Below are 27256 nucleotides of genomic sequence, written 5' to 3' on the forward strand. Positions count from 1 at the left end.
CAGGCCGCGGGCCCCCCGCTCCGCGGCGAGAGCAGTCGCCCCGCAGCGCCGCGCGCCGCCGAGAGCGGCCGGCGCCGCCTCCGCTGCTGCAGAGCTAGGCTGTTTGCCCCGGGGTCGAGGGCGCTGCCGCCGTTCAGTCCCTGCACTTATTTAGGGCCAGAGTTAGAGTCAGGAAGAAGCTTTCGCACCCACGGGAAGCACCGGGGCACCGTGAACCCAGAGAGGTCAGGGTGGCGTGGGGATGCCTTGAAGAAATCCTTTCTGGGCTTTGGGGAGACCCGGCGCAGCCCAGGCCAAGCTCAGGGAGGCTGAGGCATTGGCCTCACGGGTGACTGCTCCTCTGTATTTTTTTGCTTGCAGATCAACAAAAAACCACAGTGATTGAAAACGGGGAAATCAGGTTCAATGGAAAAGGGAAAAAGATTCGGAAGCCTCGGACCATTTATTCCAGCCTGCAGCTCCAGGCTTTAAACCATCGCTTTCAGCAAACTCAGTACCTGGCCCTTCCCGAGAGAGCTGAACTGGCAGCTTCCTTAGGACTGACACAAACACAGGTAATTCCCGAGAAGCCCAGGTATCCCTGAAATGCTGACCCTGCCTGCAGATCGGGCAGGGAGCACATCAGGAGGAATTCTGGGCCTAGTCAACTAAGGATGGAAGGAGCTTAATGACAAATGCCTTTGCTTCATTACGCACTTTCCCCGGACAACACAGTTTGGAATAAATGACCTGGTATTCAATGCTGGATTGGATTTGCACATCCTCCCAACCCTCGGCGACCCCACCCCAGCCCAGTGTCCTTTGGTGACCAAACTCATAAATTGATCGAGTCCTATTCCAGAGCAGAACAGCATGGACGAGAACAAACATGTAGGAGAGAAAGATGTTCAGGGCAGGAGACAGATTAAGACCTATGTTTCTTAAGGATCCATTTGTGGATCCTGGGACATAATAAGGATTTCAATTCATTGACATAGAATTATGAGATGGAGGGGGGGGGCAAACAGATGGATATAGGCTCCAAGAGGATTTAGTATAGGGACCAAGGTGCAAACTACCCATCACAGGATAGGTGAGGTGGGTTTTTCTGAAGATTGCCCTAAGCTCAAGGTTTAAATCATCCTGGGTGACTGGCTGGTGCAGGCTGAGGTACCTCCCTGGAGTACAGGACTTGGGAGCAATGGCAGAGTTGGAGATCAAAGAGGAATGCTCACCAAATTACAGCAGGTGAAGCCTCAGTTAAGTACAGTTGCCGAAGTTCTCCTGTCCTACTAATTTGAAAGACATATGGGGGCGTTTTAGACTTCACAGGAAGGGGCTTAAGTAGGTATATTAGGACCCTGGTCATAAAGCCCGACTGCAATCACCTGTGGTTTTTGTCCTTGTCAATTAACTTAGCTGCATGGGGTAGTAGGCCTCATGTGAGGTAGGTGATCTTCAGCATGGGGACTCCAGGGTTTATGAGACTCTTGCTGGTGAGTGATTGTGTGGTGCCTTAGAACAGATGCCCTGTAAGCTCTTCTTTTCGATTCAGCTTGCTTTCTCTTGCCATATAGCCCCTGAAAATATCTGGAGTTTGATATGAATGGATCCTTGTTACTCAGTAACTTGTATTTCTCTTGGAAAAGCAGATTCCTATGGCTAAGGAATTTTAAAGGGAAAAGAAGTGGCACCATAGAATTTCTTTCTTCAAATAAAGTAGATCTGGGACGTTAGCTGAGATACGCTTCCATCCCAGAGTCCTGATTCGCATTTAATTTTCAGGAGCCCTATGACTTTTAGCGACCGCACTAACAATCATGTCATGATTACTGACCACAATTTGACTAAGCACCTTACAAAGTAGGGAACTAGGGAGGCACCATCCCTATTCCTTACAGGATTATGAGGATACATTTACTTCAGGAAAAAGATGCTCCATGCACGTGCAATATCTGCAGAGGTATATTCAAGGCATTTGGGTACAAATGTACAGGCTTCCATCTGTTCACAGTCATTTGCTCACTGTACATGCATAGAGATGCCAGGTTTGGGGGGTAGTAAATACAAAAACAGACTATCAGAAGAAGTGTGTTCAGTTGGCTTTCATCTGAAAAGTTCTCAGTTTAAAAATCCTCCTTTAGACTCTAAACCTGGCTATCTTATTCGCCTTCATTCTTCTTTAAGCTGCTGTTTTAAACCTAGGCTTGCATCCAACTGAAGAAAGAGAGTGACTTTAGGTATCTAGACCAGATACCTGGTAAATTGGGGCGGGGTGGGAGAAAGGAGGCCAGGAAGAGGTGGAGGAAGGCGGGGACTTGGCGTTTGCGGTTTTGTTTGTTTTGTTTTTTGGATATTGCTCCCAAAGCCTCGAAGAGAGGCACTGGTCCGAGGTTTTCCCGCGCCTAATGCTCGCTGCTGCATTTCGTTCCAGGTGAAGATATGGTTTCAGAACAAACGCTCTAAGTTTAAGAAATTACTGAAGCAGGGCAGTAACCCGCATGAGAGTGACCCTCTCCCGGGCTCAGCGGCCCTGTCGCCGCGCTCACCGGCGCTGCCTCCAGTGTGGGACGTTTCTGCCTCAGCCAAGGGGGTCAGTATGCCCCCCAACAGCTACATGCCCGGCTATTCGCATTGGTACTCCTCTCCACACCAGGACACGATGCAGAGACCACAGATGATGTGAGTTGTCTGAGGGAAATTGATACCCTAGGGAAACGTCTGAACAAGGCAAGGAGGATCCAGGACCTGCTTGCATCTGCCAAACCCAGCCAAAGGGACAGGCTCGGGAGAACTCTTCTGTGTAGCAAGACAGTCTGGGTGCTTGCTCACACTCTTGCTCTCTCTCACTCTCTCTCTGTTTCTCTTCTCTTCTCTCCTCCTCTCCTTTTCTTTTTTTCCTTTCCTTTCCTCATCTGCTTTTTCCCTTGAGCAGCCTCAGTAACTGATCTTGCATTTTAGGGAGAGACAGAGACAGAGACAGAGACAGACTGGTTTCTGTGCCAGCGCTCCTGAAACCCCTCACTGCAAGACATTTTCCCTTACCCTTTGGGATCCAGGCTCTGAGCCTCCTCTTCTCTTTGGGAGTATCCATCAAAACGACTTTTTTTAAAACAGACATTTCCCCCACCAGAAGAATCTGTGCAAACATGGCAGCGTTTTTACTTGTTTAATGAGCTTAAGACATTACATGATGAAAAAGAAGCATTTCAGGCTCCTGCATTTTTATTTACCAATCCCAGACTGACAAAAAAAAAAAAAAAAAGAAAAGAAAGAAAAAGAAAAAGAAAGGAGAAAGCAAGAAAAAGAAAAAATCCTCACATAACAGCCCTCCTCTAAAGAAAAAGGAAAAATCGGCTGTAAGATTGGAACATTGCCACAAAGGGAACGCTGCATGTGTTATCAAAATGCAATGAGCAAGAATGATGATGCTTTTTTAAAAAAACAAAAACAAAAACAAAAAACAACAAAACAAAACCACTCTTTCTCCACCCCACCCCACCCCCAAACCCTGAACTGGAATCAGGAAAGACAGAGGAAACAACCAAAATCACCATTCTATTGCTTTGATACCTTTACTAGGTGAATTGGTGGCATTCACTAAGCTAATAGGGACGTTTATATTGAGAAACATTTCTGTATATATTGTTGAATTTTAGTTGTACATATACTTTGTATGGTTTTGTCTTCTTTCATATATGGAGTAAAAGCCACAAAACGCTGGGAGTGTCCTGTATATTTCTGTGTGTCTCTATCTCACCACCCCCTCCTCCTTCCCTCCCAGTATATTTTCTATCACTCTTAAAAGAATTCCTATTTCCTAATATGGGAAGCCCTATATATAAACATCAAGTGCCTGCAAAAGATGTCAGTTTGCAGCACTAGCCTTTGTCTTAAGTACTTTAATATTAAAGTACTCTCAGCTTCCTTTATGCATTATATTTTTATTATAATTTCTACACATTTATTTATTTTTTAAAAACAACATTAGAATGATCTATCCCCAGGTTAACCTCTAGACATCCAGTAGTTTCCAGTGCTGAAACTGAGTGTTCTCCTTTTCCTTTCCTCAGCCAAAATAATACAGCTGTATTTGTCTTTGTTTGGAAGCAGTTTTTTTTTTTTAACAAGGAGAAAGAATACAAGGAAAAAAAACAAAGTAAATGCACAATTATAACTACTTAATGTTTTACACCCTTTGCAAGCTAGCTAGGTAGGAAAATGCATGATCCTGGATGAAATACATCCTTCCGATCTTGTGGAAAGCACAGAAATAATGAAAATGAAAAGCCCTTTCGTCATACAAGCAGGAAGCCCCATACTGCGAGAATTAATGGCTACAGACCTGGGCATCCTTCAAATTATGAACCTTGAAACCACTGAGCCATTTATCAGAAGTCAATAGAGATACTCAGAGTGCTCCATATAATGACAGCGACATACAGTCGTGCAAAAGGACAGTCACTATAATTAGACACAAAGCAAAGACTACTTACCAATATACCCGTTCCTTTTTTTGTTGAGCAACTTCCACGCTCAGTCTCAGAATGGTTTAAAACCGATCAGTCTTGTCATTTTCTAGCATTCGCATTGTTACATTAGGAAAAATGTTTTCTTTTCTTTTTTCCCCCTTCCTACTGTGAAACTTTGGGTTCGTAGCTCCCCAGGATCAATTCTGAACAAAGCCTCCAGCTGCAGTGCCATCCAATTTGAAGCAGACATTGGGGACAATTTAAGGTTTTTATCCACAAGAAGGTTTTTTTCCATTCTCTTAAATGCAGCCATAATTAGAGTAATTTTTCATGTAGCCCGCTGATTACAGCGTTTTTACCGTCAAAGATAATTACCTGTAATTTTCTTCCACTTTTAATACTAAAAAGCCATCTTTATTTAGATTCAGGAACAGGAAAGGCGAAACAAAAGAGGGAAATTATTCTGTTATTCATACACAAATTGCAGAGACGTAGGACCTAAAATTGAAAATTAACCAAAATTATAATGCTGAAAAGAATGGAAGAGGCTGCAGAAGTACAGCTGGTAGTAGGGCTTTGCTGAATTATTCAAATTACGTTAGAGAAAAAGCTACCATACATCGAAACCAACACTCATTTTTCTTAAAAAAAAAAAAAAATCTACCAGACGTATGCCAAACCACTGTGAGTGCATGGAATTCTGAAACCCAGCAAATGCATTTTAACACATTGGAGGTGTTGTCATGATGCACCTTCAACGATCTCTCTCTCTCTCTCTCTCTGTCTCTGTCTCTGTCTCTGTCTCTCTCTCTCTCTCAAATTGAGTTTAATTAAACAAGGAATTCTGCGAAGGGGGCCTCCCAAGAACTGCCCTGGGAACTGGGCTTCCTCTGGGTCCTCTGAACCTAAAGGGTTAATATTTTCGCTCTTTAGAAAGTATTGACCCCATAGTAAACTGATGAGAGAGGGAGAGAGAGAGGGAGGGAGGAGAGAGAGAGAGAGAGAGAGAGAGAGAGAGAGAGAGAGATTGAGAGAGGAGAGAGACTGGTAGGAGGGGCGTGGGTAAAAGGCATCGCCCAGTTGCGGTGCCTACAACGCCTCCCCACGTTCGAACTTCCCCGGAGTTGGCGTCCTAGAGCCTCGTTCTGACCACATTCTCCAGGTAAAAAAAAAAAAAGAACGAGAGAACAATAGCTGCGGGGGTGAGGGGAAGGGGGAAATTTCTCCTCGGCGCCAATAAGCATCTCATTATCTTTTGACACAATTTAGTCCAAAGGTTCCCGCCGCCGGAGCAAGGCCTTTCTGTACAGGGGTGAGGGAGCCAAAGACTTCTCAGGCTCCTGCACTTAACATCTCTAGCTGCTTCCAATGTCTACAGGGTCAGGAAACAGCGTCATCTATAGATAGAACAGCACCGCTTCTTGCGAGAGTCTTCTTTGGTGCGTTCCTAAATCGGACTGGTTCCTTGGCTCCCCAGCCCGGTTCTGTGTCTCAGCCAATCATGCCCCTCCAACCCCAAGGTCGCAGCGTTCGGCCCCGCGGGCAAGAGCCCTGCGAGCCGCATCCCGCCCCTCCCCCCCGCCCCCCCGCAATCAGCTTGAGGCGCAGGCCTTGCAAAGCAGCCCTGAAGGGCTTCAGAGGCCAGTTATTCCGGAAACTTTCTCCCAAGTGGAGGAAAATGTGGAAGGGACTATACAGTCGAGAGATTCAGACTACACCTGCCGTTGCAAATGTCCGCATACCTGTGATACTAAAGGAGCATTGTGGCGAGCTCCGTTTGCTCTCTCCATGCCCCCAAATTTAAAATCATCCGCACTGGTAAAGACTTTAAATTCTCCTAGGACTAGCTTTGAGTAACAATTTTCAAATAGATGTTAGCTTGGAATCTCCAGCCATCTCCCACCACACCTTACAGAAACCTGGTCTTTTTTGCAGTCTCCAGTCACAAGCTGCACCAAATACATCAACAGCACAGAAAGCAAAAAAAAAAAAAAAAAAAAAAAAGACATATCAAGTTCTTAAGGATCCCAATCTCGCCCGAATCCTTTTACTCACCAGAACGACAACCCTTTTGCTGTTAAAGGGGGATAAAAGGTCAGAATTGAAAAATCTATAAAGCAAAGTTGCAGTCTATAATAAATCACAACAGCAACACATATAGCTTGGAAAGTGTGAGAAGAGAAACATGAACTGTGCCTTGAAGTATGGAAGAAATAAAAACTTACCACCAGTGAATATCTCTTAAGCAATGATCAGGGTCTAGAAATCTATACTGAACAGAAGCAGAGGAGAATATTTGTCTGAGTCTCAGGGCAGAAGCTCTTTCTCTATATTCTTGGTTGAGTGAGCACATCCAGGTGTGAAATTGTTTGCACACCCCAGCACCTCTTATATTGCCAGCAAAATTAGCTGTTATTACTGTCACTGTTTAGTGATGGTTAGCGTGATACAAAAAAAAAAAAAAAAAACTGCTGTAATCAAGACCTGGCGCATCTTTGCAAATTACAGATAATTGTAAACGTCCAGATTATGATAATAGCATCCTAATCCAGCCTGCAATATAATTATTACAGAGTGTTACATCTGAAACTGTCCAGTAGGGCTAATTCAGCCATTATTTAGACCCTATTTTTGCACTGCAAATGGGTTGCTGAGTTGAAAATGTACGATTGTAATTTCACAGGGCACTCAATGAGTAATGGTATAGGAAGAGGAAAATACAAAAGTGAAATGTGAACAGTAGCGATCAAATCAAACCCTGAAGGACAAAAGACTGTTTGATTCATATGGAAAAAGAAGAGCGGGAATTAAGAAAATAGCAAATCAGTGGTCTGAAGCATTACGTGTACAAATCTTCAATATGTGTAGGGCTGATGTGTTTGTAAGGGCTGCTGCATGTGCTTCTGCCTGGAGTCTGAAATCTTTCTTTTTCTTTTTCTCTTTTCTTTTTTCTTTTCCTTTCTTATCTTTCCTAAGCCTCCTGTCTTTGTTTTCCCTCTTAGCTAAAGCATTTCCTTACTTAAAAAAGAAAAGTGCCCTTCCCCCAAGCAAAGAACATTTGTCAGTTTCACCATTGTTTCCACCCAGGCTGCCTCAGAGTATGCCTGTCACTTGTTTATGAACATTTGCTTAAATGAATTTGCAATCTCTCTTGTCATCAGAGCAAAATGCCCTGGGTGCTTGTAAGTGTTCCTAAGCTCCATCTCTATTCTCTTTCACAGTGAACAAGTCATTGAGAGTCCTAAAGGATATTAGCAGAAAACGTATTAATTACTGCTAATTAAATAAAGCCGACTGGGAAGCTGTCTTTTCCACTCTGCTAGGCTATTCGCTTTAATCCTATCATTAACTTTTATTAATTAACACCCCCCCCATATAAACTAGTCCAGCTGCTTCTCTATTGCTATAAGTCACTCATGTGTTTCTTTCTGGATTCCAGGAAGTCCAGTATTTTTGATAAAGGACTGTTCCTGCTCCAAACATGGTTGTAAAAGAGCAAGGTCAGTCTCTTTCAAATATGGAAGGACCCTAGAGAAAGAGAGTCAGAGTTAGAGCAAAAGAGTCTGGAGGGAGGCTAGGGTACTCTGCTGGTCCAGAGTGAAAATGAACCCTGGGTTCTACCTATTGCTTCAGGAGGGTGAGCCCTGCCCTGGCTAAAACTTCTGAAGTCTAATTCTAGTTCCTGGGGTGGGGCGGTGGGAGGGGGGGAGGTTCTGGTCAGATACCTAAAACTCTTATATCCCCAGGACCTCAATTTTCCACCGCAACTACAGAGAACTTCCTGGGCATCTTTTCCAGGCTCTAGAATGGTATGTGATGATGTTCCCTCTTCCCATCACCTCACAGAGCTGGGAGCTGCCCAACCAGAGCCATCCTGCGAGGTGGTAAGCAGGCTTCCTAGCTCCTATGAATTTAAGGGCAATAATGAAATGTTCCCTGTTTAGTGATCCCTGTTTGTAGATGAAAGTTGAGTCCATATCCTACCTCTTCTTCTACCCCTATATCCCACCTAGCAAGTGGCAAGTGGCAGAAACAATCCTTGGTTGACAATAAGCTTCCAGTGGCAGATTTCTGTCTTCTCACCTTTGCAAGAAAAAAAGAATGTTGTTTTGTTTTGTTTTGTTTTTAGACGTAGCTTGGGAACTGTTTATTGCCCTTCACCCCCACCCACTTCTTAAAAATATATATATACTTGACGTTGTATGGTGGAGATAGAATCATTACTGAAATTTGGAGGGTATGTGTATGTGTGCGTTTATGTGTGTAGAATGAAGCCATTTTTTTTCCTTTCCTGTGGGAAAGGTCGTAATGTGTGGTATTTCACGGTTTTATATAAATCTTGGTTTAGGATGTGGAACAGACTCAATAATACATGCACTTTTGGCAGAGACTCCTACGGACCCCCATAAATCAGAAGTAAATACGCAGTCCCAGCGAACAAAAGAATAGAAACATTAATTGCTGCAAAACAAGACTCTCATCCCCTTTAAAGACAGATTCATGTGAATTCCCCTGGTTCCTATCTTCACTGTTAGAGCTCGACCTATAAAACAGGTTATTGCATTTCAGCTGGCAACCCCGGATGATTGAAAGGGGAGGCTCCCCCCCCCCCCCGCCCCTCTGCAGTAGATACAATGTATACTTTCTGCACTGTACAGCAGGGAAACCTAAAGCTTGTCAGATGCAAAAGAAAACGCGGCGGAGGGGGGCGTGGGGGGCGGCAGTGCTGCGTAGAAAAATATTTAGCCAATCCCACATGTGCTACCGCTATTGGGGCTGTTTTCGAGGCCCAGAGTTCGCTGTAAGTCTGAAAAAACCAAGTACAGTAAGCAAGGACCGCAGCAACCTGGGGCCGAGAGCGGAGGGCGGCAGCGAGCCGCAGCGCCCCCTCCCCAACCTCACGCGAGGCGGAAGCCTCCCCCCCGCCGCTGTGGGAGGGGGTGCTTAAGGGGGGTTGGAGAGGGGTGACCGCAGGCGGATCCGCCGTCGTGGCGCGCTTCCCAGAGGTGCCGGAGGGCGTCTGTCCTCAGGGCGTGCCTCTGGAGAGGGCTGGAGAGCTCCGGGTTGGCGGGAGCCCAGTGGCCAGTGGGAGGCGCGCGATCCAAGGGCTTGCGGGGATGAGGCGGGGAGGGCGGCGGTTGGGGAGCCCTAAAGGTCCTCTCCTCGAAGAAAAGGGAGCGCTGATGGAGGGCGGGGGGTCAGGGGGCCACGTTCCAGGAGGCAGCCCGGGCGGGGGCGTTCAGGAGACCCGCTGGTGTCAGGCCCGAGTGAGCTGTTGGGCGCGTCGGGAGGAGGCGGGCACCGCCGGGCCTTGGCGCGCTGTGGGCGACTCCCGGGACGGCGCGGCCGGGACGCCGCGAGCTGTGGGGCGTCCGGTGGGATCAAAGGAGCCAGAGGAGGCCAGCCGGCGCGTCTGGGATTGTGGGATAAGGGGCGGGAGAGAAAGGATTGGCTTGGGCGGGGAGATCCCGGCCTGGCCTCCGTCCCCAGGAGGGGCTGTGTGCGTGTGTTGGGTGTGCGGGTCAACACGCTCCTGCCCGAGGCGAGACCTGGGTGGATCCGAGTGTGGGTTGACGGGCTCTCGGGTGGGTGCCCCAACGGGAGGGAGGAAGGGAGAAGGAGAGGGAGAGAGAGAGAGATGAAGGGCAGCGAGGTCTGCGGGTTCCTCTGTGTGTGTCTTAGGCTCTGTGGCTCAGCACTGGAGGCGCCTGGCACCCACAGGAATGCGGCTTCTCTCAGCTCCCCAGGCCGCCCCCTGTTCCACAAGGAGGTGGCCGCCAGGAAAAAGGGGGAAAAAAGGGCAGAAATCCGCCTAACCCAATGCGAGCTTCAAACAAAGACCAATTTATCTGATGTTTCACGGGAGGGCCCAGGAGGCGGGCAGGGCACCTAGGAATCGCACTGGCCCTGCCGGCCTGTCCCGGACCTCCTGCGCTTGGTGGGGAGGCCTGAAACTAGGGGTCGAGGCCTGGGAGTAAGGTAGGGATGGTGAAGAGGCCCACGGTAAAGAAAAATTAAATCTGGGGTGGGCTAGGCAAGGGGGACCGGTGGGGGCAAACAGAGCCCGGGCTGAGTGGTGTCAGGCTGACTGCAGATTTGCTGGGGTGGGGGTGGGGTGGGGGTGGGAGTACAAGTTTATATTAGATACAGGAATAAACAATGAACAGAAAGAGGGAAGGTGGGAGGAAGGGCAAGGGAGAGAAACATCACACAGATATTTTTAGACTTTGCTGAAGATCTGTTATTTTTGCATCCTTGGGCGCGGGACTGCAGGGAGTTAAATTCCCCTGAGAGAATCCCCATGGTGCCAGGGAAAACCCGCTGTAGAACGGTTTGCCAGAATATTTTTGTCCATGGCTCTCAGACCAAGTTAAAAAAAAAAAAAACCGCGCGAGAGAAGAGACCATTGCGAGTGGAAGAAGTGAGGTTAGCACAAGCAAAGGAATCCTGAAACCAAGTCTGTCCGAGCGGCGTTATGCCTGCCGGCGGCGTCCCCGGGAGACCAGTGTCCTTAACGACGAGCAGCGTCAAAGCTGGGGGTGGAAGGGTGGTCCTGAAAGAAGAGCTTCTCTCTTCTTTCCCGGTAAAAATCCGAGCTCTCCCTTCCCTCGGCTTGACCGCGCGTCCGGTGACTGGGGACGGTAGAGAAGGGATCCCCTTTTCAAAGCCAGAACTGGAGGTGGGGAGATGACAGGGATGGCTGGAAAAAATATCTGCCCTCTCCGGGTGCGGCAAAGGAAAGAGCACGATCCAAGCACGTTCCTCCCACTCTCAGGCAGCCAGTGAATGGGAAATGTTAAAGGTGTGCGGTGGGTGCGCCCCGCTGGCCTCCCCACGCGCGCACCGGGGGGCGCAGGGGAATGCTGGCGCTGCCGGACGCCGGCGCAGGGTTCCCCAGATTAAGGCGCTGGCTTCGGTGTAAAGGAAACTTCCCCCAAATCTTCACCAGCGAAGAAAGAAAAGCAGGAAGTAGATCCCTCCACCTCTTCCCCCCACGGCCCTCTCATTCTCTCCCCGCGCAGAAAACAGAGTGTGGGTTCGTACGGCTTGCCCCAGAGCGCGTCCCCACCCGGAACTTCCTGCGAGAAAGGAGGGCTGGAGGAGGATGAGACAGGAAAGCTGCGGGCCGAGAAGCTGGCGCTTTGGGGGTGGGCGAGGAGGAGGGGTCCACAGCCCGGGCCGCGACCGTGTGCTGCCCCGGGGGCCTGGCAGGGTGCGCCCAAGGACTAGAGAAATCCACACCGCCCCCCAACACAGAACCCCAGGCCCAAGCCTGAAAGGAAAGGAATTGGGGAGATGGGGAGGAGGGGAAAGGGAGAGGGAGAGAGGAGAAAGAGCGAATACACTGGTAAATTCCCCTCCGGGCATGCAGCGTGCCTTTTCAGGTCTAGTTTCCCAACCCTGGAAGAACCTTCTCAGAAATCCTCAGATGACAGGATGTAATTTTTTATGTGCTAATCTCCAATCCCACCCCCCGTCTTTAAGAAGACTCTTTTGTCACATTTATTGCTGCTGACTTCCTAGCTGTAAAATATATCTTACGCATCTTGTAATTTCCAACATAGGATTTCCCTTGGTGTCCTAAGGTAAGAGTCAGGCGCTCTAAACGACAAAGAGATGCCCACAAGTCAGGCCACAGAGCACAACTCTGGTCCAGGCTGTAGCTCTGGTCACAGTGTTGATAGCTTACGTGCAGGGATGCAGGGAGAAAGGAGAGGACGGAGCCAAGGTTGCTGCAGTACTTCCTCTCTGCCTCCAAGAAAGGAGAGATCCCTACAAACAAATTCAATTCCCATCCTCTGAAACCACTTTGCCACTGTTTTAGGTAAAAGCAAGACAGAAAGACTTCTTTCCTGAAAAGACCAGAGTGGTAAAGAGGATGGAGAGAAAAAACATAGATATATATAGCAGTAGATACATATACATGTGTGTGTGTGTGTATCTCACAAGATGAAATCAAAACTGAGCCAAAATGCTTTCATTGCTTTCCTCCACCCCCACAATCCCCTCTCTTGGCAAAAAAAAAAAAAAAAAGAAAAAAAAAAAAGAAAAAAAGAATGCCCCCCACCCACCCACCCATCATGTCCTGTTTGCCCTACTGATTTAGGTTTATCATTGTCATTATCGCAAGTCCTGTGATCCTTTTCTCCCTCTGAAAGAGCTCAAATAAATTTGTAATCATATACCAAGGAGTCGGAAACACTACCATTTGCCATGCTGCAAATATTTCAGATTAAAAAAAATGTAATAGGAAGGAAAATTTCTTCATCTTTTTCTTCCTCCTCCTCCTTTTCTTCTTTTTCTTCTTCTTCTCCTCCTTCTCATCTCTGGAAGCGCCCATTTGAAGGGAGTGTAATTTGTCTAATTGCTCTGCCAATACACAGGCTGTTTGGGGGGTGGGGATTGTCCATGATAATTGCTTTGAGCTTAGAATTTGGAATGATTATTGATAGATTTCTGCTGCTTTTTTACTCACACATAGGGTGGGATGACTGGGTTTAGATTCCACCATTACTTTCTACCTGAAACAATCTGGGGTTAAACTTAAAATTATCTAAATGTTTTTGTGGTTAGGCCAAAAAAAAAAAATAAAACCCCTAAATATATATTTTATGGCAATACTATAAACAGGCCACATATGTATATAGACACATAAAGTACAGCATCCAACATAAACACGTGTACAGTTTTGCATCCATGCAGCCCCCAATTTCTGTTTTCCTTTTTGCCTTATTGGATCTCTACAGAGCTTGTCTTCCTTTAATTGCCTGCATAAAACGTCAGTAGCCCATTGTAAGGAGGTCAAAAGGAGTGTTTTTTTTTTTTTTTAGAAACATTCGGCTTTCATGGTCGAAATAATTTTATTTATCCAGAATATACAGTTTAATTCCTCTATCTACACTTATTTACATGGTTAAAATAACATTGAAAAAAAGTCTTTTGAAAAGTTGAGGTCATAGATTTCAAGGCACCATTGATAGTGTCCACAGTTGCGCAAAAAAGTTTGTCTGTAAAAAAAGGGGGGACGGGGTCCTTTGAAATGCAATAACTTACATGCAAAAAAGCTTTACACATGAAATCTTTTTTGTTTCCGTTTTCCAAACTTCCCCAAATGAATTCCTTTCTTTATGATTTTCTAAAACAGCAAAACACAGCAGTCCCAAAAAAGACAGCAAGAGAAAGCCGCCTAATAGAGTGTCCCGGAGGCCAGCGCCAGCGGGTGCTGTAAGGAGCCGGGCGGCGGCAGGTGGGAATTGATTGAGCTGGCTGCGCTCGGGTACCAGGAAGCCGAGTTCTCCAGGTAGCTGGACGCGGGGGACTGGTTGGAGGTCGGAGGGTGGGCATGAGGGTGGTGGCTGAGCGAGCGGGAAGAGCCCTGGGGCTCCCACACCGCCGGAGATTGCGGCGAGTTACACGCCATAGGGTCGCTGGAGCTGGGGCTGTGCTCCGGGGGCATCTCCCCGTTTTTCATGATCTTCTTGATCTTGGATCTTTTGTTCTGAAACCAGATTTTCACCTGGGTGGGGGAACAAAGGCACACGTTACCGGGTCACTCAGAGGCCGCCCGCGCCTTCCCCAGAGCGGCGACTGGAGGCATCTCGGGTCCCCAGGTGGCCCGGACCTGGCGTCTCCCCGCAGCTCGCGGCCTAGGGTCAGCGGCCGGGCCTGAGGCCAAACCGGTATCAGGGGCCCCAGTGGACACCCTGCCCGGAGAGGCGCTCACCGGCCGCCGCGAGGGCAGGACTCAGGAGGCTTCAGTTTTTGTTCGGGCTGGGGGAGGAGGGCGCGAGTGTCCCGGGCGGCGTGCACCCACGTCTAGGCCTGAGCAGGGCGCACGGAAAGCGGCGCAGCGAAAGTCTCCAAAACAATGGCCCGAGAGCCGCGCGCGAGGGCTTGGGGCTGGCGGTGCGCGCGCCGGTGTAGAGGGAAGGAGCCGTGTCCCAGCCTCCCGCCCAACACCCTGCACTCCCCCTGAGCTTCCAAAGGTCAGAATGCGCCTGCAGCTCTGGGCGGCGATTCGAGCATTCTTTATTTTTTTACAGGCCCCGGCAGGGCCGGGGAGGGACAAACCCAGGGATGATTTCCCCGCACAACAGCGCCCCCGCTCCCCCCACCCCACCGCCCACTTTGCGACCCTCAGACTGCTACGGCCTAAAGCTCCGCAGCAGTGGGGCGTGACCTTCAGCTTTCCAGCCGGAGGCGACCTCCGCGGCCCGAGATCACCGGAGGCCGCCGGGCCCTGCTCTCCCAGAGGCTCTGCATTGCGCAGAGAACCAATTTCTCCAGGCTTCCAGAGTGTCCTGGAAATGACCCCCCCCCCCCAAACACATACACACTTGTTTCCAATCTAGGAAGTTGGCCCCTTGCCCCGGAGGCCCGAAGCGGGGGTGAACGGCGTCTCCACCCCATCCCCACTGTCGCACGGCGGCGACACCCAGCCTGACTCATGGAGGTAAGGGCGCGGGGTCCGTGTCTTTCTGTCTGTGAGTTTCTCCCGGGCGCTATCCAATCGGTTCCAGCCGGTCGGGACCGAACCGCGCTGCCCGGCCAGCCTTGCAGCCCAGGCGGGGCTCCGGCCCGACCGCTGCCGGATTTACCTGTGTTTGCGTCAGTCCCAGCGAGGCGGCCAGCTCGGCGCGTTCAGGCAGGGCGAGGTACTGAGTCTTCTGAAACCTTCTCTGCAACGCGGCCAGCTGAAAGCTGGAATAAATAGTCCTGGGTTTACGAACTTTCTTTGGTTTGCCATTCACCATCCTCACCTCGGGCTCGGCCACTTCTTTCTCTAAATAATCAGAATAGACTCGGTTAGAGTTTGTCCGCAATGTTTCTTTTGCAGAACCCTCGGGTACGTCCTTGAGTTTTGTTTTCTTTTTGACCCACGCAGTCTTTCCCCATATCACCTCCTTTGCTTAACAAGACCCAGAGAAATATGCCTCTCCCTCAAGTCATGGAAAGGCCAGGTAGTTTGGTTAATTCCCTACTCAGCTCATTCAGGTTCTTGTGGGCTTGTGCAAAGCTCTTTGTATAGCGCAGCTCCCTTCTTGGCGTCTGGGATTTAGCCCTTGCCCCAGTTATTGCTTCACCCTGACATGTTTTTACGCCCACCCTGTGCTCACCCCCGTTTCTGGGGCGAGCTTGGCCAGCGCCTCCTGGGGCTTCGAGGGGGAGGCCCTGGGCTGAGACATCTCCCCCCCCACCCCCCCACCCCCGCCCGCCCCCACCGTCGGCGTCTGTTAGGGCGCCCGCAGAGACCAGACGCATGGGCAGGGAAGACGCTAACCGAGGTCTCCAAAGTTCAAAGACCCACAAGCAAAACTATGCTCCTTCAATTCAGCAGCAAGAGGTCCAGGCCGCTGCAGACAGAGGGCCGATTATGCAGCCCCCATAATCTCCCTGCAGATCTGCGAGGGCACAGATGTGTCTGGTTTCTTTTACAAATAGACTTAATAAGTTCTTGGCCAAAAGAAAAAAAAAATCTTTCACTTATGCGCGAAATACAGAGACATTGAAAGGAAAGAAGACACCCCACCCCCTGGGTTCTCTTTTAAAATTTAGCCAGAGTCACACGTTGGAAAGGATGCGAGGGTAAGTTGTTTTCGCAGGAAAGGGGCGGCAGGTTAGGACGAATTTCTCAAAGTCGTGAATACAGAGGGGGGAGAAAAGGCTTTCTGGATGAGTGTTTTACAAACATACCCCGGGGCCCCAAAACCCCTTTCTGAAAAGTACCACCTTATCAAAAGTACACATCTCAGGAAGGGGTGGAGAACCTCTCCACGGTGTGCGTGCGTGCGTGTGGCAAGCTCCTGGGAGAGGAAGGGTGGAGAATGAGGGCTGTGGTCTCGATTCTGCCAAAGAAGGGGATGCTAATATTAGCAGGATTATTAATGTGCTAGTGGGAAGAGATCAAACCTGACCAGCAAAACCTCTCCAAGGAGACCTCATGCCTCTCTCTTACCGCCCAGGCTCACTAACCCTCTTAAACTCTCCAACTAAGTTTCAAGGAGGGAGGAAAGAGAGGAGGTGGGGGGAGAGGAAGACAAATTTTAGGCACCTCTCGGCAACCCTCCTCCACCCTTAAATGGCTTTTTGTTTTTGGAAGTGCCCTGGATAAACCGCAAGGCTGTTCTTCCTCTGGCGGGCTACAGCTCCCCAGCACGCCCCCCCCAACCCCGCGGGCCTGGGGACACCGACACCAGGCTGGCTCGTGGCTGCTCTCAGACTAATGCCGACAGAGTCTTTGAGGCAGCCTTCCACTCCCACTCGCACCAGCAGAGCAGCTCACCGAAGACTCCAACAACCAACCTCCCCTTTATTACGCAAATGCCACTCAGGCTGCTTGATTCTTTCTTCCCTCCACCCCTACCCCGTTTCCAGCCCGGTTGGCTTTCAGACCAGGCAAGTTGGGAATCCAGAGACTTGAGGGCCCCCACCCCCCCCCCCGGTGCCGGAGGCGAGGATTTTTCTAAGAATCCCTAAAACGCTGGCCCTAGAGAACCTCTCTGTTGCAGGGTCCAGCCCCCGTCTCTTCCGCCGGGTGCGCCCCCCACTGCGGTGGTGGGCGCGGGCCCCCGATCTCCCGCCGCGCCTCGCCCCTCCAGATCCCCGGCTCCCCGGTACCTGCCCCCACCCCGCGCCCCCCTACCTGGCTGGCTGGCGGCGCTCGGGACGCGGTTGTAGGCGCCGCCGTACTGGTGGTAGGGGCTGGCGTAGCTGTAGTCGGCGTAAGCCTTGGCGGGGTAGCTGCCGGCGGAGCCGCTCACGCCGTGGTACTGGTACTGGTAGGGGTTGAGCGCTTTGCCGTAGGAAGCCGAGGTAGGAGAGCAGTAGCCGTGTGGGGCTCCCCCCGTGGGGCTGTAGTAGTCGGGATCGGTGGCCGAGGACTCGGGCAAAGTTGGGGATTCCTGAGACGGATGGTGCATGGCTGCGGACGTCTGAAACGGAGCTTGGAAGTCGCCGGATCGGATGCTGGGGACCCTTCTGTCAAACACTCCTGTCATCGCTCACAGGCGGCGGCTGTCCCGGCTGCGGTGGCGGCGGCGGCTGCCCGAGTTGGCTGTGGGGCTGCTCTGGTCTAAGCAGACATGGCTGTGGGAGCGAGGGAGGAGGAGGAAGAGGAGGAGGAGGAGAGAAGGAGGCGGCGGCGGCGGCGGCGAGGAGGAGGCTGGGAGTCGTGGAGGCTCCGTCTGCGGCGGGCTGACTGATGGCAGAGGCGCAGCACAGCCTTGGTTAAATCCTTAATTGCGCGCTTACGCACAGCGGGGTGGATCGGGTTCCATTGGCCAGGGCCTCGGGAGCAGCAGCAACACCCTAACTCGTCCAACTAGTTTTAGCACAACAAAGCATTGCTTAAAAGAGAGAGAGAGAGAGAGAGAAGGGGGGGGGGGGGAGTGTGTGTGTGTGTGTGTGCGCGCGCGCGCGCGCACGCGTGTGTGTTGTTGTTGCTTGTTGGGGGAGGGGGTCTCAGTCTGTTTTCAGTGAATACCAAAGACAACGCAGAAGCCCCAACACCCAGCTCAGTCAAGTCTGGAGACAAAGTGCTCCAATCATCGGCCTCAGAAAGTGCACATATTTGGGGGGTGAGGCGGGCGAAGGTCTTTCCTGGTTCCCCACCTTCCTACTCCTTTGGTTTGCAGGGGTGGAGGGAGGGGGAGAACTGAACATTGATATTGAAATGAGGAACCAAAGCAGGGAATAGAGGTGAGGGTGGGGGAGCCGGGATGTAGGACCCAAGGCAAAAAGGGACTGAGAACAATATTCCTAGTGGGGTGCTGAGAGCCAAGTTATAACTTACCGATGTTGAAAATTTGTGATTTGGGGAATGACACAAATTTGCAGCAAGCACTTCTTTAGCCCGAGAGAGGAGTACTTCTCAGACAAGGGCCGGCTAAGGATGCTCCAGAATGCACGCTGCCCATTCAGCTGTTAATGGCAGAAAGTTCCTGCAACCCTAAATCGCTACAATCACTTAAAAATATCATTGTCATAAGCACAAATAACTTAACGATGCCCAAATTGCTGTTCCCCAAGAGGAGCAGGCAACCCCACATTTTGTTCACTATTCTTGTCTGTGGATACCGTTGGAATGGAAAGGTCCATAACTGTGTTCAGTGGCCAAATACTCCTGCAGCAGTGAATGGTTCATTTACAATCTGTTGTTCCTCCAGGTTGGACTGGGGAAACCCTAAGAAGACTAGGAAGGAAACAGGGGCAGAAGCTCTTTGGGGGAAGGTGCAGGAAGCCCATGAATCAGCCCACGGATCACTCCTCCTAACTCCATAGACATGGCACCCAAGGGCCAGACTTTCCACTTCTCAAGTCCCAGTTTCTGTATCCTCCTTCCCTTTATTTCCTGCAGCGAACACACCTTAGCTCATATGAAAAGGGAATAAAGGCTCAGTGATCAAACACTTAGTACTCGAGGTCCAGAGTTTGCTTTTCATGTCACTCTTGCTGTAGTGGTGATCCAGCTGAGAATTTAGAAATTTAACGTAAGTCAAGCTACCACCCCCTTTCCACTCCCATCGAATAGGCAACTTCAGGAGCTGGATCCTGATTTGGGCCCTGCCAGCAGCTACCTCCAGGGAATATGAGATCCTGAACCTGGTATTTCCACCCAGCAACTAGGGTGGGCTGGTCTGGCCTCTCATTCCTTCACTCACCCACCCTGGATCAAAGAAAGTGTCTACATAGTTATGTCTACTGCTAGGTTAGCCTTACTGGGGCCATGGAGCTACTCTGACTCAAAACAGGACAGCAGGGAGAGCGAGGGATCTGGAACTCAGAGCAGGATGCCAGCCTGTCTGTGGAACTGCAAATCAGAGTAGCCACACCTACACCAACTCCCTGCCCCTGCAGTCTGGGTGCGGTAAAACCTTCGCTATTGCCGCATTGCCCTTTAGAGACCATCTCCGGGCAAGAATACACAGGAAAGGAGAGGTGTGTGTCACGAGGTCCCCTCACATCCCCACCTCCCTCCACCGCCATCCCCACCCCCAGCCCCAGCCTCTTGCTTTAGGCCTGCACAGCCCTGAACTTCTGTGAGATAGTTGCCCAGGTAAACGGAGCCTTGGCTGTCTGCTCACTCTCTCCGCAAGGTGTTGATTATGGCACCACTGTTCACCCCCTAGATTTAAATTGTGAAGAACTACAGGGTGTTGGGAAAGCAGTGCCAGCCCCATTGAGCTTCCAGTCCTGGTCTCTGCCCTTGGAGAAGTTCCTGGCGCCCATCGAGTCACCTTACACATATCCTGCCATTTAAATAGGTGGAATCGCTTCCCTAGAGCAATGCCAGGGACGATTCAAAACACTTCCAGCAAAGGCAAGTAAGTGGTGCAGGGAGCTGAGCTGCCTTAGCTGGTCCCCATAGTCCCTCACTTTTTGTTTGTTATAGATTTAAAAGTTACTACGTGAAGCGAAATAAGGTCAATAGGGCTACGCTCAAAATGGTTTATGTCCTTAGACCTTGCTAAGCAGGCAGATTTCAAACTAGTATGGGATTGGAAACTGCAAAATTTGGACCCAAGTTAGAAGTTAGGGATCTTAGTCTGGAACACAGCTTTACAATGTTTAGTTTAGACCTTGCTCAATTTCACACCCCCCCGCCCCACCGTCAAAAAAGACTTTTTCATATTTTATCCAAGATGAGAAGGAATGGGGTGATAGGGAGGGATTTAACACCTTTGTTTCAATTTCTAAAGTGTTGGTCCTTATGCCAGACTAGAGCCACTTGTGTCAAGAAAGGTGGCTGCTGTATGAGACCTCCAAATCTGGGTGTGCCTCTGAAGGTCCAGAGCCTCAACTTTCTTTATTTTGTTCTGTTTCTTTTCTAGCTGGACCTCACCTCCCCCTCACCTCCTCATCTGCCTTCAGCATCTACCCTTTTCTTATAGGAAGCAAGAGGGAGTGGGAGCTCCAGGTTGAAAGAGGTCTGGTCACAATATAGTCCCATTTCATTTAACGGCATGGTCATTGTGGCTCTGTGCACCGACGGCATCCGGCCCGGCCCCCGTTCGGGAGCTGGGTGCGCAGGCTCTGGAAATCAGGGCTCTCGGGGTAGCGACTTCTGCCGCCGCTGTGGCTGGTTCCGACGCCAAGGCCTGGAACTTCGTTTTAAGGCCAGCGGGCCCGGTGCTGCTTGTTGCCTCTTTCAAAACCAACCGACAGGCCTCGTCGTAGAGAAACAGCCCCACGGCATCAAAATTATCCAGAAGTGCTCTCCCCACGGCGACACGTAGGAAGAATGTGAGTAATTTCATCTCCTGGTAGCCGAAATTTGCACGGGGCTCGAGGGGCGGGAGTGGGGGGCGGGCTGGCCCCTAAGAGAAGTGCAAGTCTTTACCATGAGCGCCACCCAGTGTCCGCAAGGAAAGGCGCGCAAATGGCAAATGTTTCCCAAGCTCAGTCACTGGCTGGACAACAGCGGCTGGTCTTTGGGGGGTTCGAGGACACCACGTGGCTTTCCTTCCTCCTGCTTCCAGAAGATCTTTCTTTCCACCCCACGCCCTTTTGTTCCTTTCTTTGACTCCTTATATTCACACTCTCCCTCCCCTCCTTCCACTGGATCACCATTTTCTGGGATTCAATAAGAAATCTGGAGATTTGGGGGGTAATAACAGGCTCCGTTCAATCTACTGAACTAGGGTGACTGGGAGTAGTTGAAGAGGATCTTTTTTTAATTGAAAGTTCTGAAGGAGCAGAACTATAGGGATAGTTATAGGGATGCCTGGGTGGCTCAGTGGCTGAGTATCTGCCTTTGGCTCAGGGTGCGATCCCTGCCTGGTCTAGGGATCGAGTCCCACATCGGGTTCCCTGCGGGAGCTTGCTTCTCCCTCTATGTCTCTGTCTCTCTCTCTATGTGTCTCTCACGAATAAATAAATAAAATCTTTTTTTAAAAGCTGGTTATGTCATACATTTCATATAGTTAGATCAGAGCTGCATTTTTTTCTGAGTCAGGACTCTAAGACAATTTAATAACTTGAGATTAACAGCCCTGAAATATTGAGTTTGATGTTTGCTTAGAAGAGATACATTTCTATGAACTAGGATGAGGTGAAAAGACAGGAATGATTGTTTCAAAAGTGGTGAAGGCTTTCAAAAATATCACAAGTTATTGGTCACTGGTTTTGGCAACTCAGATGAATGGCCTTTGTGTCTCCCAATAGAGAGCCAGGCACACTGGCTTGGGACTGACATGCAGAGGTGGTTCATCCTCTGAGTTAGCAAAACTGTTTAGTTCTTCACCCATGTAGTTGTGAGGCTCAACTAACCAGGCCCAAATTCACATGCTTTGAAGCCCTTATAAATTGACAATGAACTCACCCAGGGAGAGAGGGGAGGGAAAGAATATGGGAGGTGATGGAAATGATAAGTAGAAAGCAAGATTCCTCCCATGCTGAAATTAATTACAGTACCCTTTTGTCCTCAAGAAAAATGTGGAGTTCAAGAGTGTCTCTACCAAAGTAATCTCAAAGGGTTCACTAGCAAACAGTTATAGAAATATTCTGAATGTGGGACGGTTGGGTGGCTCAGCATCTGCCTTCAGCTCAGGGCGTGATCCCTGGGGTCCTAGGATCAAGTCCCACATCAAACTCCTTTCGAGGAGTCTGATTATCCCTCTGCCTGTGTCTCTGCCTTTCTATCTCTGTCTCTCATGAATAAATTTTAAAAATCTTTTTTAAAAAATTGAAATATTCTGAATAAATTAAAAATCCCCACAGGGGGAAACTATTTTCCACTTAATTCCAACCTAATAGGATTTCTCAGTTTATTTCCAAATGATAGTGCAGATTAGAGACTTCTGCACATTTTATTTTTATAATTAAGACATTAAAATATGTTTATTCATTTAACTTAAACATAACTGACTAGGAAAAGGCCTTAAGTATCCACTCAAATCTATTCTCTATGAGACGAATTTAATATATCACAGCTGAAAACACTTCAAGTTCATCTAAGTAGGAAGTAAATGGGATTATATTATTATATGTCTTTGCAAGCTGAATTGAGTCATATTCTTCATCATAAACTCAGATTTCATCTTCTTGAAAGGAAGGTTTGGCTGTGATACTATTTACAAAATCTTTATTCTTCTTAAAGATATATAAATATTCCAATTAAAAAAAATACCCCTGTGGAGTTAAAAGAAAAGTAATCGGCAGACAGGAATTCAGAGCAATGATCCATCTCTGGCAAGGAAATAGCAAGAGTGAAGCTTAAGTCATCTTTAATAACATCCTAATTCCAAGATCAATTTAGAATTTTAAAGTTCATTGATCCTAAGCCACTGTATTTTTATGATCTGACAACACCATAGGCAAAGATGTAAAAAACCACTTCTAAAGTCAAATCCATTCAGATTATTCAAACACCATGAGCTGGGTAAAACTTGGCATGTAACATATATGCACATGGGCAGGTAGTGTAATTTTATAGATGTTTTTGTGCTCTCTCTTAATTATGTTATTTTAATAGATTAAAACAAACAGCAAGAAAATGCAAAATCTTTTTCTACAGCTGTGTTTACTACCTTATACCTTTTAAAAGAAAAGAGATTCTTAAACAGGCAACCTCAGCTTGAGATAAGAGGTTTCCCTGCTGTGTTACACAGCATAATCAGTCGAGGCACGGTGCCCACCTGGACTTGTATCCTTCTGTGCTCCTGCAAAAGAAAATTAAGGCGACAGAAAGGAAAAGTCAATAGCTTTCCAAGTGGAGTGTAGCTGACACAGCAATAGAGTCACTTTTAAAAATTGTGGGCAGAAAAGATACATTACTCTGCCATCCAGAATCTTAGTTATGGTCAACCGATTTAGCCCGTGGGCAAATTAAGTCAAATTTTACTTTTGCAACATTAAGTTTTCAGCTTTATTTCACTGTCTCAACAGGCTCTTGCACCCAAGAGAAGAAGGGAGTTAATAAAGATTCGAGCAGAACTCAACGAAATCGAGACCAGAAGAACTGTGGAACAGATCAACAGAACCAGGAGTTGGTTCTTTGAAAGAATTAATAAGATAGATAAACCATTAGCCAGCCTTATTAAAAAGAAGAGAGAGAAGATTCAAATTAATAAAATCATGAATGAGAAAGGAGAGATCACTACCAACACCAAGGAAATACAAACGATTTTAAAAACATATTATGAACAGCTATACGCCAATAAATTAGGCAATCTAGAAGAAATGGACGCATTCCTGGAAAGCCACAAACTACCAAAACTGGAACAGGAAGAAATAGAAAACCTGAACAGGCCAATAACCAGGGAGGAAATTGAAGCAGTCATCAAAAACCTCCCAAGACACAAGAGTCCAGGGCCAGATGGCTTCCCAGGAGAATTTTATCAAACGTTTAAAGAAGAAATCATACCTATTCTCCTAAAGCTGTTTGGAAAGATAGAAAGAGATGGAGTACTTCCAAATTCGTTCTATGAAGCCAGCATCACCTTAATTCCAAAGCCAGACAAAGACCCCGCCAAAAAGGAGAATTACAGACCAATATCCCTGATGAACATGGATGCAAAAATTCTCAACAAGATACTGGCCAATAGGATCCAACAGTACATTAAGAAAATTATTCACCATGACCAAGTAGGATTTATCCCTGGGACACAAGGCTGGTTCAACACCCGTAAAACAATCAATGTGATTCATCATATCAGCAAGAGAAAAACCAAGAACCATATGATCCTCTCATTGGATGCAGAGAAAGCATTTGACAAAATACAGCATCCATTCCTGATTAAAACTCTTCAGAGTGTAGGGATAGAGGGAACATTCCTCGACATCTTAAAAGCCATCTATGAAAAGCCCACAGCAAATATCATTCTCAATGGGGAAGCACTGGGAGCCTTTCCCCTAAGATCAGGAACAAGACAGGGATGTCCACTCTCACCACTGCTATTCAACATAGTACTGGAAGTCCTAGCCTCAGCAATCAGACAACAAAAAGACATTAAAGGCATTCAAATTGGCAAAGAAGAAGTCAAACTCTCCCTCTTCGCCGATGACATGATACTCTACATAGAAAACCCAAAAGTCTCCACCCCAAGATTGCTAGAACTCATACAGCAATTCGGTAGCGTGGCAGGATACAAAATCAATGCCCAGAAGTCAGTGGCATTTCTATACACTAACAATGAGACTGAAGAAAGAGAAATTAAGGAGTCAATCCCATTTACAATTGCACCCAAAAGCATAAGATACCTAGGAATAAACCTCACCAAAGATGTAAAGGATCTATACCCTCAAAACTATAGAACACTTCTGAAAGAAATTGAGGAAGACACAAAGAGATGGAAAAATATTCCATGCTCATGGATTGGCAGAATTAATATTGTGAAAATGTCAATGTTACCCAGGGCAATATACACGTTTAATGCAATCCCTATCAAAATACCATGGACTTTCTTCAGAGAGTTAGAACAAATTATTTTAAGATTTGTGTGGAATCAGAAAGACCCCGAATAGCCAGGGGAATTTTAAAAAAGAAAACCATATCTGGGGGCATCACAATGCCAGATTTCAGGTTGTACTACAAAGCTGTGGTCATCAAGACAGTGTGGTACTGGCACAAAAACAGACGCATAGATCAGTGGAACAGAATAGAGAATCCAGAAGTGGACCCTGAACTTTATGGGCAACTAATATTCGATAAAGGAGGAAAGACTATCCATTGGAAGAAAGACAGTCTCTTCAATAAATGGTGCTGGGAAAATTGGACATCCACATGCAGAAGAATGAAACTAGACCACTCTCTTTCACCATACACAAAGATAAACTCAAAATGGATGAAAGATCTAAATGTGAGACAAGATTCCATCAAAATCCTAGAGAAGAACACAGGCAACACCCTTTTTGAACTCGGCCATAGTAACTTCTTGCAAGATACATCCACGAAGGCAAAAGAAACAAAAGCAAAAATGAACTATTGGGACTTCATCAAGATAAGAAGCTTTTGCACAGCAAAGGATACAGTCAACAAAACTCAAAGACAACCTACAGAATGGGAGAAGATATTTGCAAATGACATATCAGATAAAGGGCTAGTTTCCAAGATCTATAAAGAACTTATTAAACTCAACACCAAAGAAACAAACAATCCAATCATGAAATGGGCAAAAGACATGAACAGAAATCTCACAGAGGAAGACATAGACATGGCCAACATGCATATGAGAAAATGCTCTGCATCACTTGCCATCAGGGAAATACAAATCAAAACTACAATGAGATACCACCTCACACCAGTGAGAATGGGGAAAATTAACAAGGCAGGAAACAACAAATGTTGGAGAGGATGCGGAGAAAAGGGAACCCTCCTACACTGTTGGTGGGAATGTGAACTGGTGCAGCCACTCTGGAAAACTGTGTGGAGGTTCCTCAAACAGTTAAAAATATACCTGCCCTACGACCCAGCAATTGCACTGTTGGGGATTTACCCCAAAGATACAAATGCAATGAAACGCCGGGACACCTGCACCCCGATGTTTCTAGCAGCAATGGCCACTATAGCCAAACTGTGGAAGGAGCCTCGGTGTCCAACGAAAGATGAATGGATAAAGAAGATGTGGTTTATGTATACAATGGAATATTACTCAGCTATTAGAAATGACAAATACCCACCATTTGCTTCAACGTGGATGGAACTGGAGGGTATTATGCTGAGTGAAGTAAGTCAGTCGGAGAAGGACAAACATTATATGTTCTCATTCATTTGGGGAATATAAATAATAGTGAAAGGGAAAATAAGGGAAGGGAGAAGAAATGTGTGGGAAATATCAGAAAGGGAGACAGAACGTAAAGACTGCTAACTCTGGGAAACGAACTAGGGGTGGTAGAAGGGGAGGAGGGCGGGGGGTGGGAGTGAATGGGTGACGGGCACTGGGTGTTATTCTGTATGTTAGTAAATTGAACACCAATAAAAAAAAAAAAAAAAAACAGGCTCTTGGATGGTGCATTTTGCAAAGTATTACGTGACCATATACATTCATATAATTTATTGCTCCATCCCGGTTTGCAATTTTGGGTACTGACTGCATGCATTAACAGTTTGAGTGCATTTTCAGTTTTAACCCCAATGGATGTATGCATTTCAGTTGGTTGCTTAGAAAATTGGGGAATGCTTTGGTTGCTCTTGTAACTTTTCAACAGATCTCACTTTGCAAGCAACATACATGTGTCAGCATGCACTATGATGAGTCTAAAATGGGATGGGGTGGCGAAAATGGGTGAAGGGGATCAAAAGGTACAAACTTACAGTTATAAAATAAGTAAGTCATGGATGTAAAATATAGCGTGACTATCCTTAACAACGCTGTATTGCATATCTGAAGGTTGAGAAAAGGGTAGATCTTAAGAGTTCTCAGGATAGGAAGAAAACTTGTGTAACTATATATGGGGACAGATGTTACGTAGACTTATTGTGATCATTTCACAATATATATACATATCAAATCGTTATTTTGTACACTTGAAACTAATACAGTGTCATATATCGATTATACCTCAACAGGAAAAATACAGTAAGTGGGGTTTAGAGATATCTGGAATTTTTCTTATATGTTCCAGGAATCCTTGGAACTATAGAGGGAAAAGATAATTGTATTTATGAAACTCTGGACTTCAGCTAGTTGCACAGAATACATTCAGACATTGCATTAAATCCTCTCCATCAAAAACAAGTGAAGATGATAATCAACAAATTAAATAAACAGAGGACACATACAGGCTAGTGTAGCTGTGTTCGTACATGGAAAAATTGAAAATATTTTATGGATATACCATTCTTTCTTTATACTTTGTTATTTGAG

The 27256-nt window shown here is 47.5% G+C and overlaps 2 protein-coding genes across 8 annotated transcripts in view; one reads left to right on the top strand and one right to left on the bottom strand.

Moving 5' to 3' along the window:
• DLX6 (distal-less homeobox 6) overlaps positions 1 to 18863 on the top strand; it is a 20666-nt gene extending 1803 nt beyond the window's left edge. Inside the window, exons 2-6 of one of the 7 annotated variants that reach the window (XR_003145636.3) lie at positions 361 to 554; positions 2414 to 2661; positions 7891 to 7951; positions 8250 to 8335; positions 13597 to 13647. Coding sequence is in view for 4 of the 7 variants with exons in the window: in XM_025471286.3 (XP_025327071.3) it covers positions 361 to 554; positions 2414 to 2661; positions 8198 to 8335; positions 18617 to 18731 (695 nt within the window). In the remaining 3 variants the exon portion in view is untranslated. Of the gene's footprint in view, positions 1 to 360; positions 555 to 2413; positions 3701 to 7890; positions 7952 to 8197; positions 8336 to 13596; positions 13736 to 18616 lie in introns of those variants that run through there. The other 6 variants (XR_003145638.3, XR_003145637.3, XM_025471286.3 and 3 more) reach the window with 6 other exon arrangements.
• Positions 13294 to 17666, bottom strand: DLX5 (distal-less homeobox 5). The gene is made up of 3 exons (XM_025471291.3): positions 17095 to 17666; positions 15050 to 15234; positions 13294 to 13968 (listed from the first exon to the last, which is right to left on the bottom strand). The coding sequence occupies exons 1-3, from the start codon at positions 17447 to 17449 to the stop codon at positions 13639 to 13641; spliced, it is 870 nt and encodes a 289-aa protein (XP_025327076.1). The 5' UTR covers positions 17450 to 17666; the 3' UTR covers positions 13294 to 13638.
• Positions 18864 to 27256: the final 8393 nt, after the last annotated feature.

Source organism: Canis lupus, chromosome 14 (genome assembly GCF_003254725.2).
Source record: "Canis lupus dingo isolate Sandy chromosome 14, ASM325472v2, whole genome shotgun sequence".
NCBI lineage: Eukaryota > Metazoa > Chordata > Mammalia > Carnivora > Canidae > Canis > Canis lupus.

What these genes read in the sequence shown, in the direction of transcription:
- DLX5 (XM_025471291.3), bottom strand. Translation starts at nt 17,449, where the DNA reads ATGACAGGAGTGTTTGACAGAAGGGTCCCCAGCATCCGATCCGGCGAC. An exon ending in GAGCGCCGCCAGCCAGCCAG is followed by an intron (nt 15,235 to 17,094) that starts GTAGGGGGGCGC and finishes CTGATTATTTAG; the next exon opens with AGAAAGAAGTGGCCGAGCCC. An exon ending in TGGGACTGACGCAAACACAG is followed by an intron (nt 13,969 to 15,049) that starts GTAAATCCGGCA and finishes TCCCCCACCCAG; the next exon opens with GTGAAAATCTGGTTTCAGAA.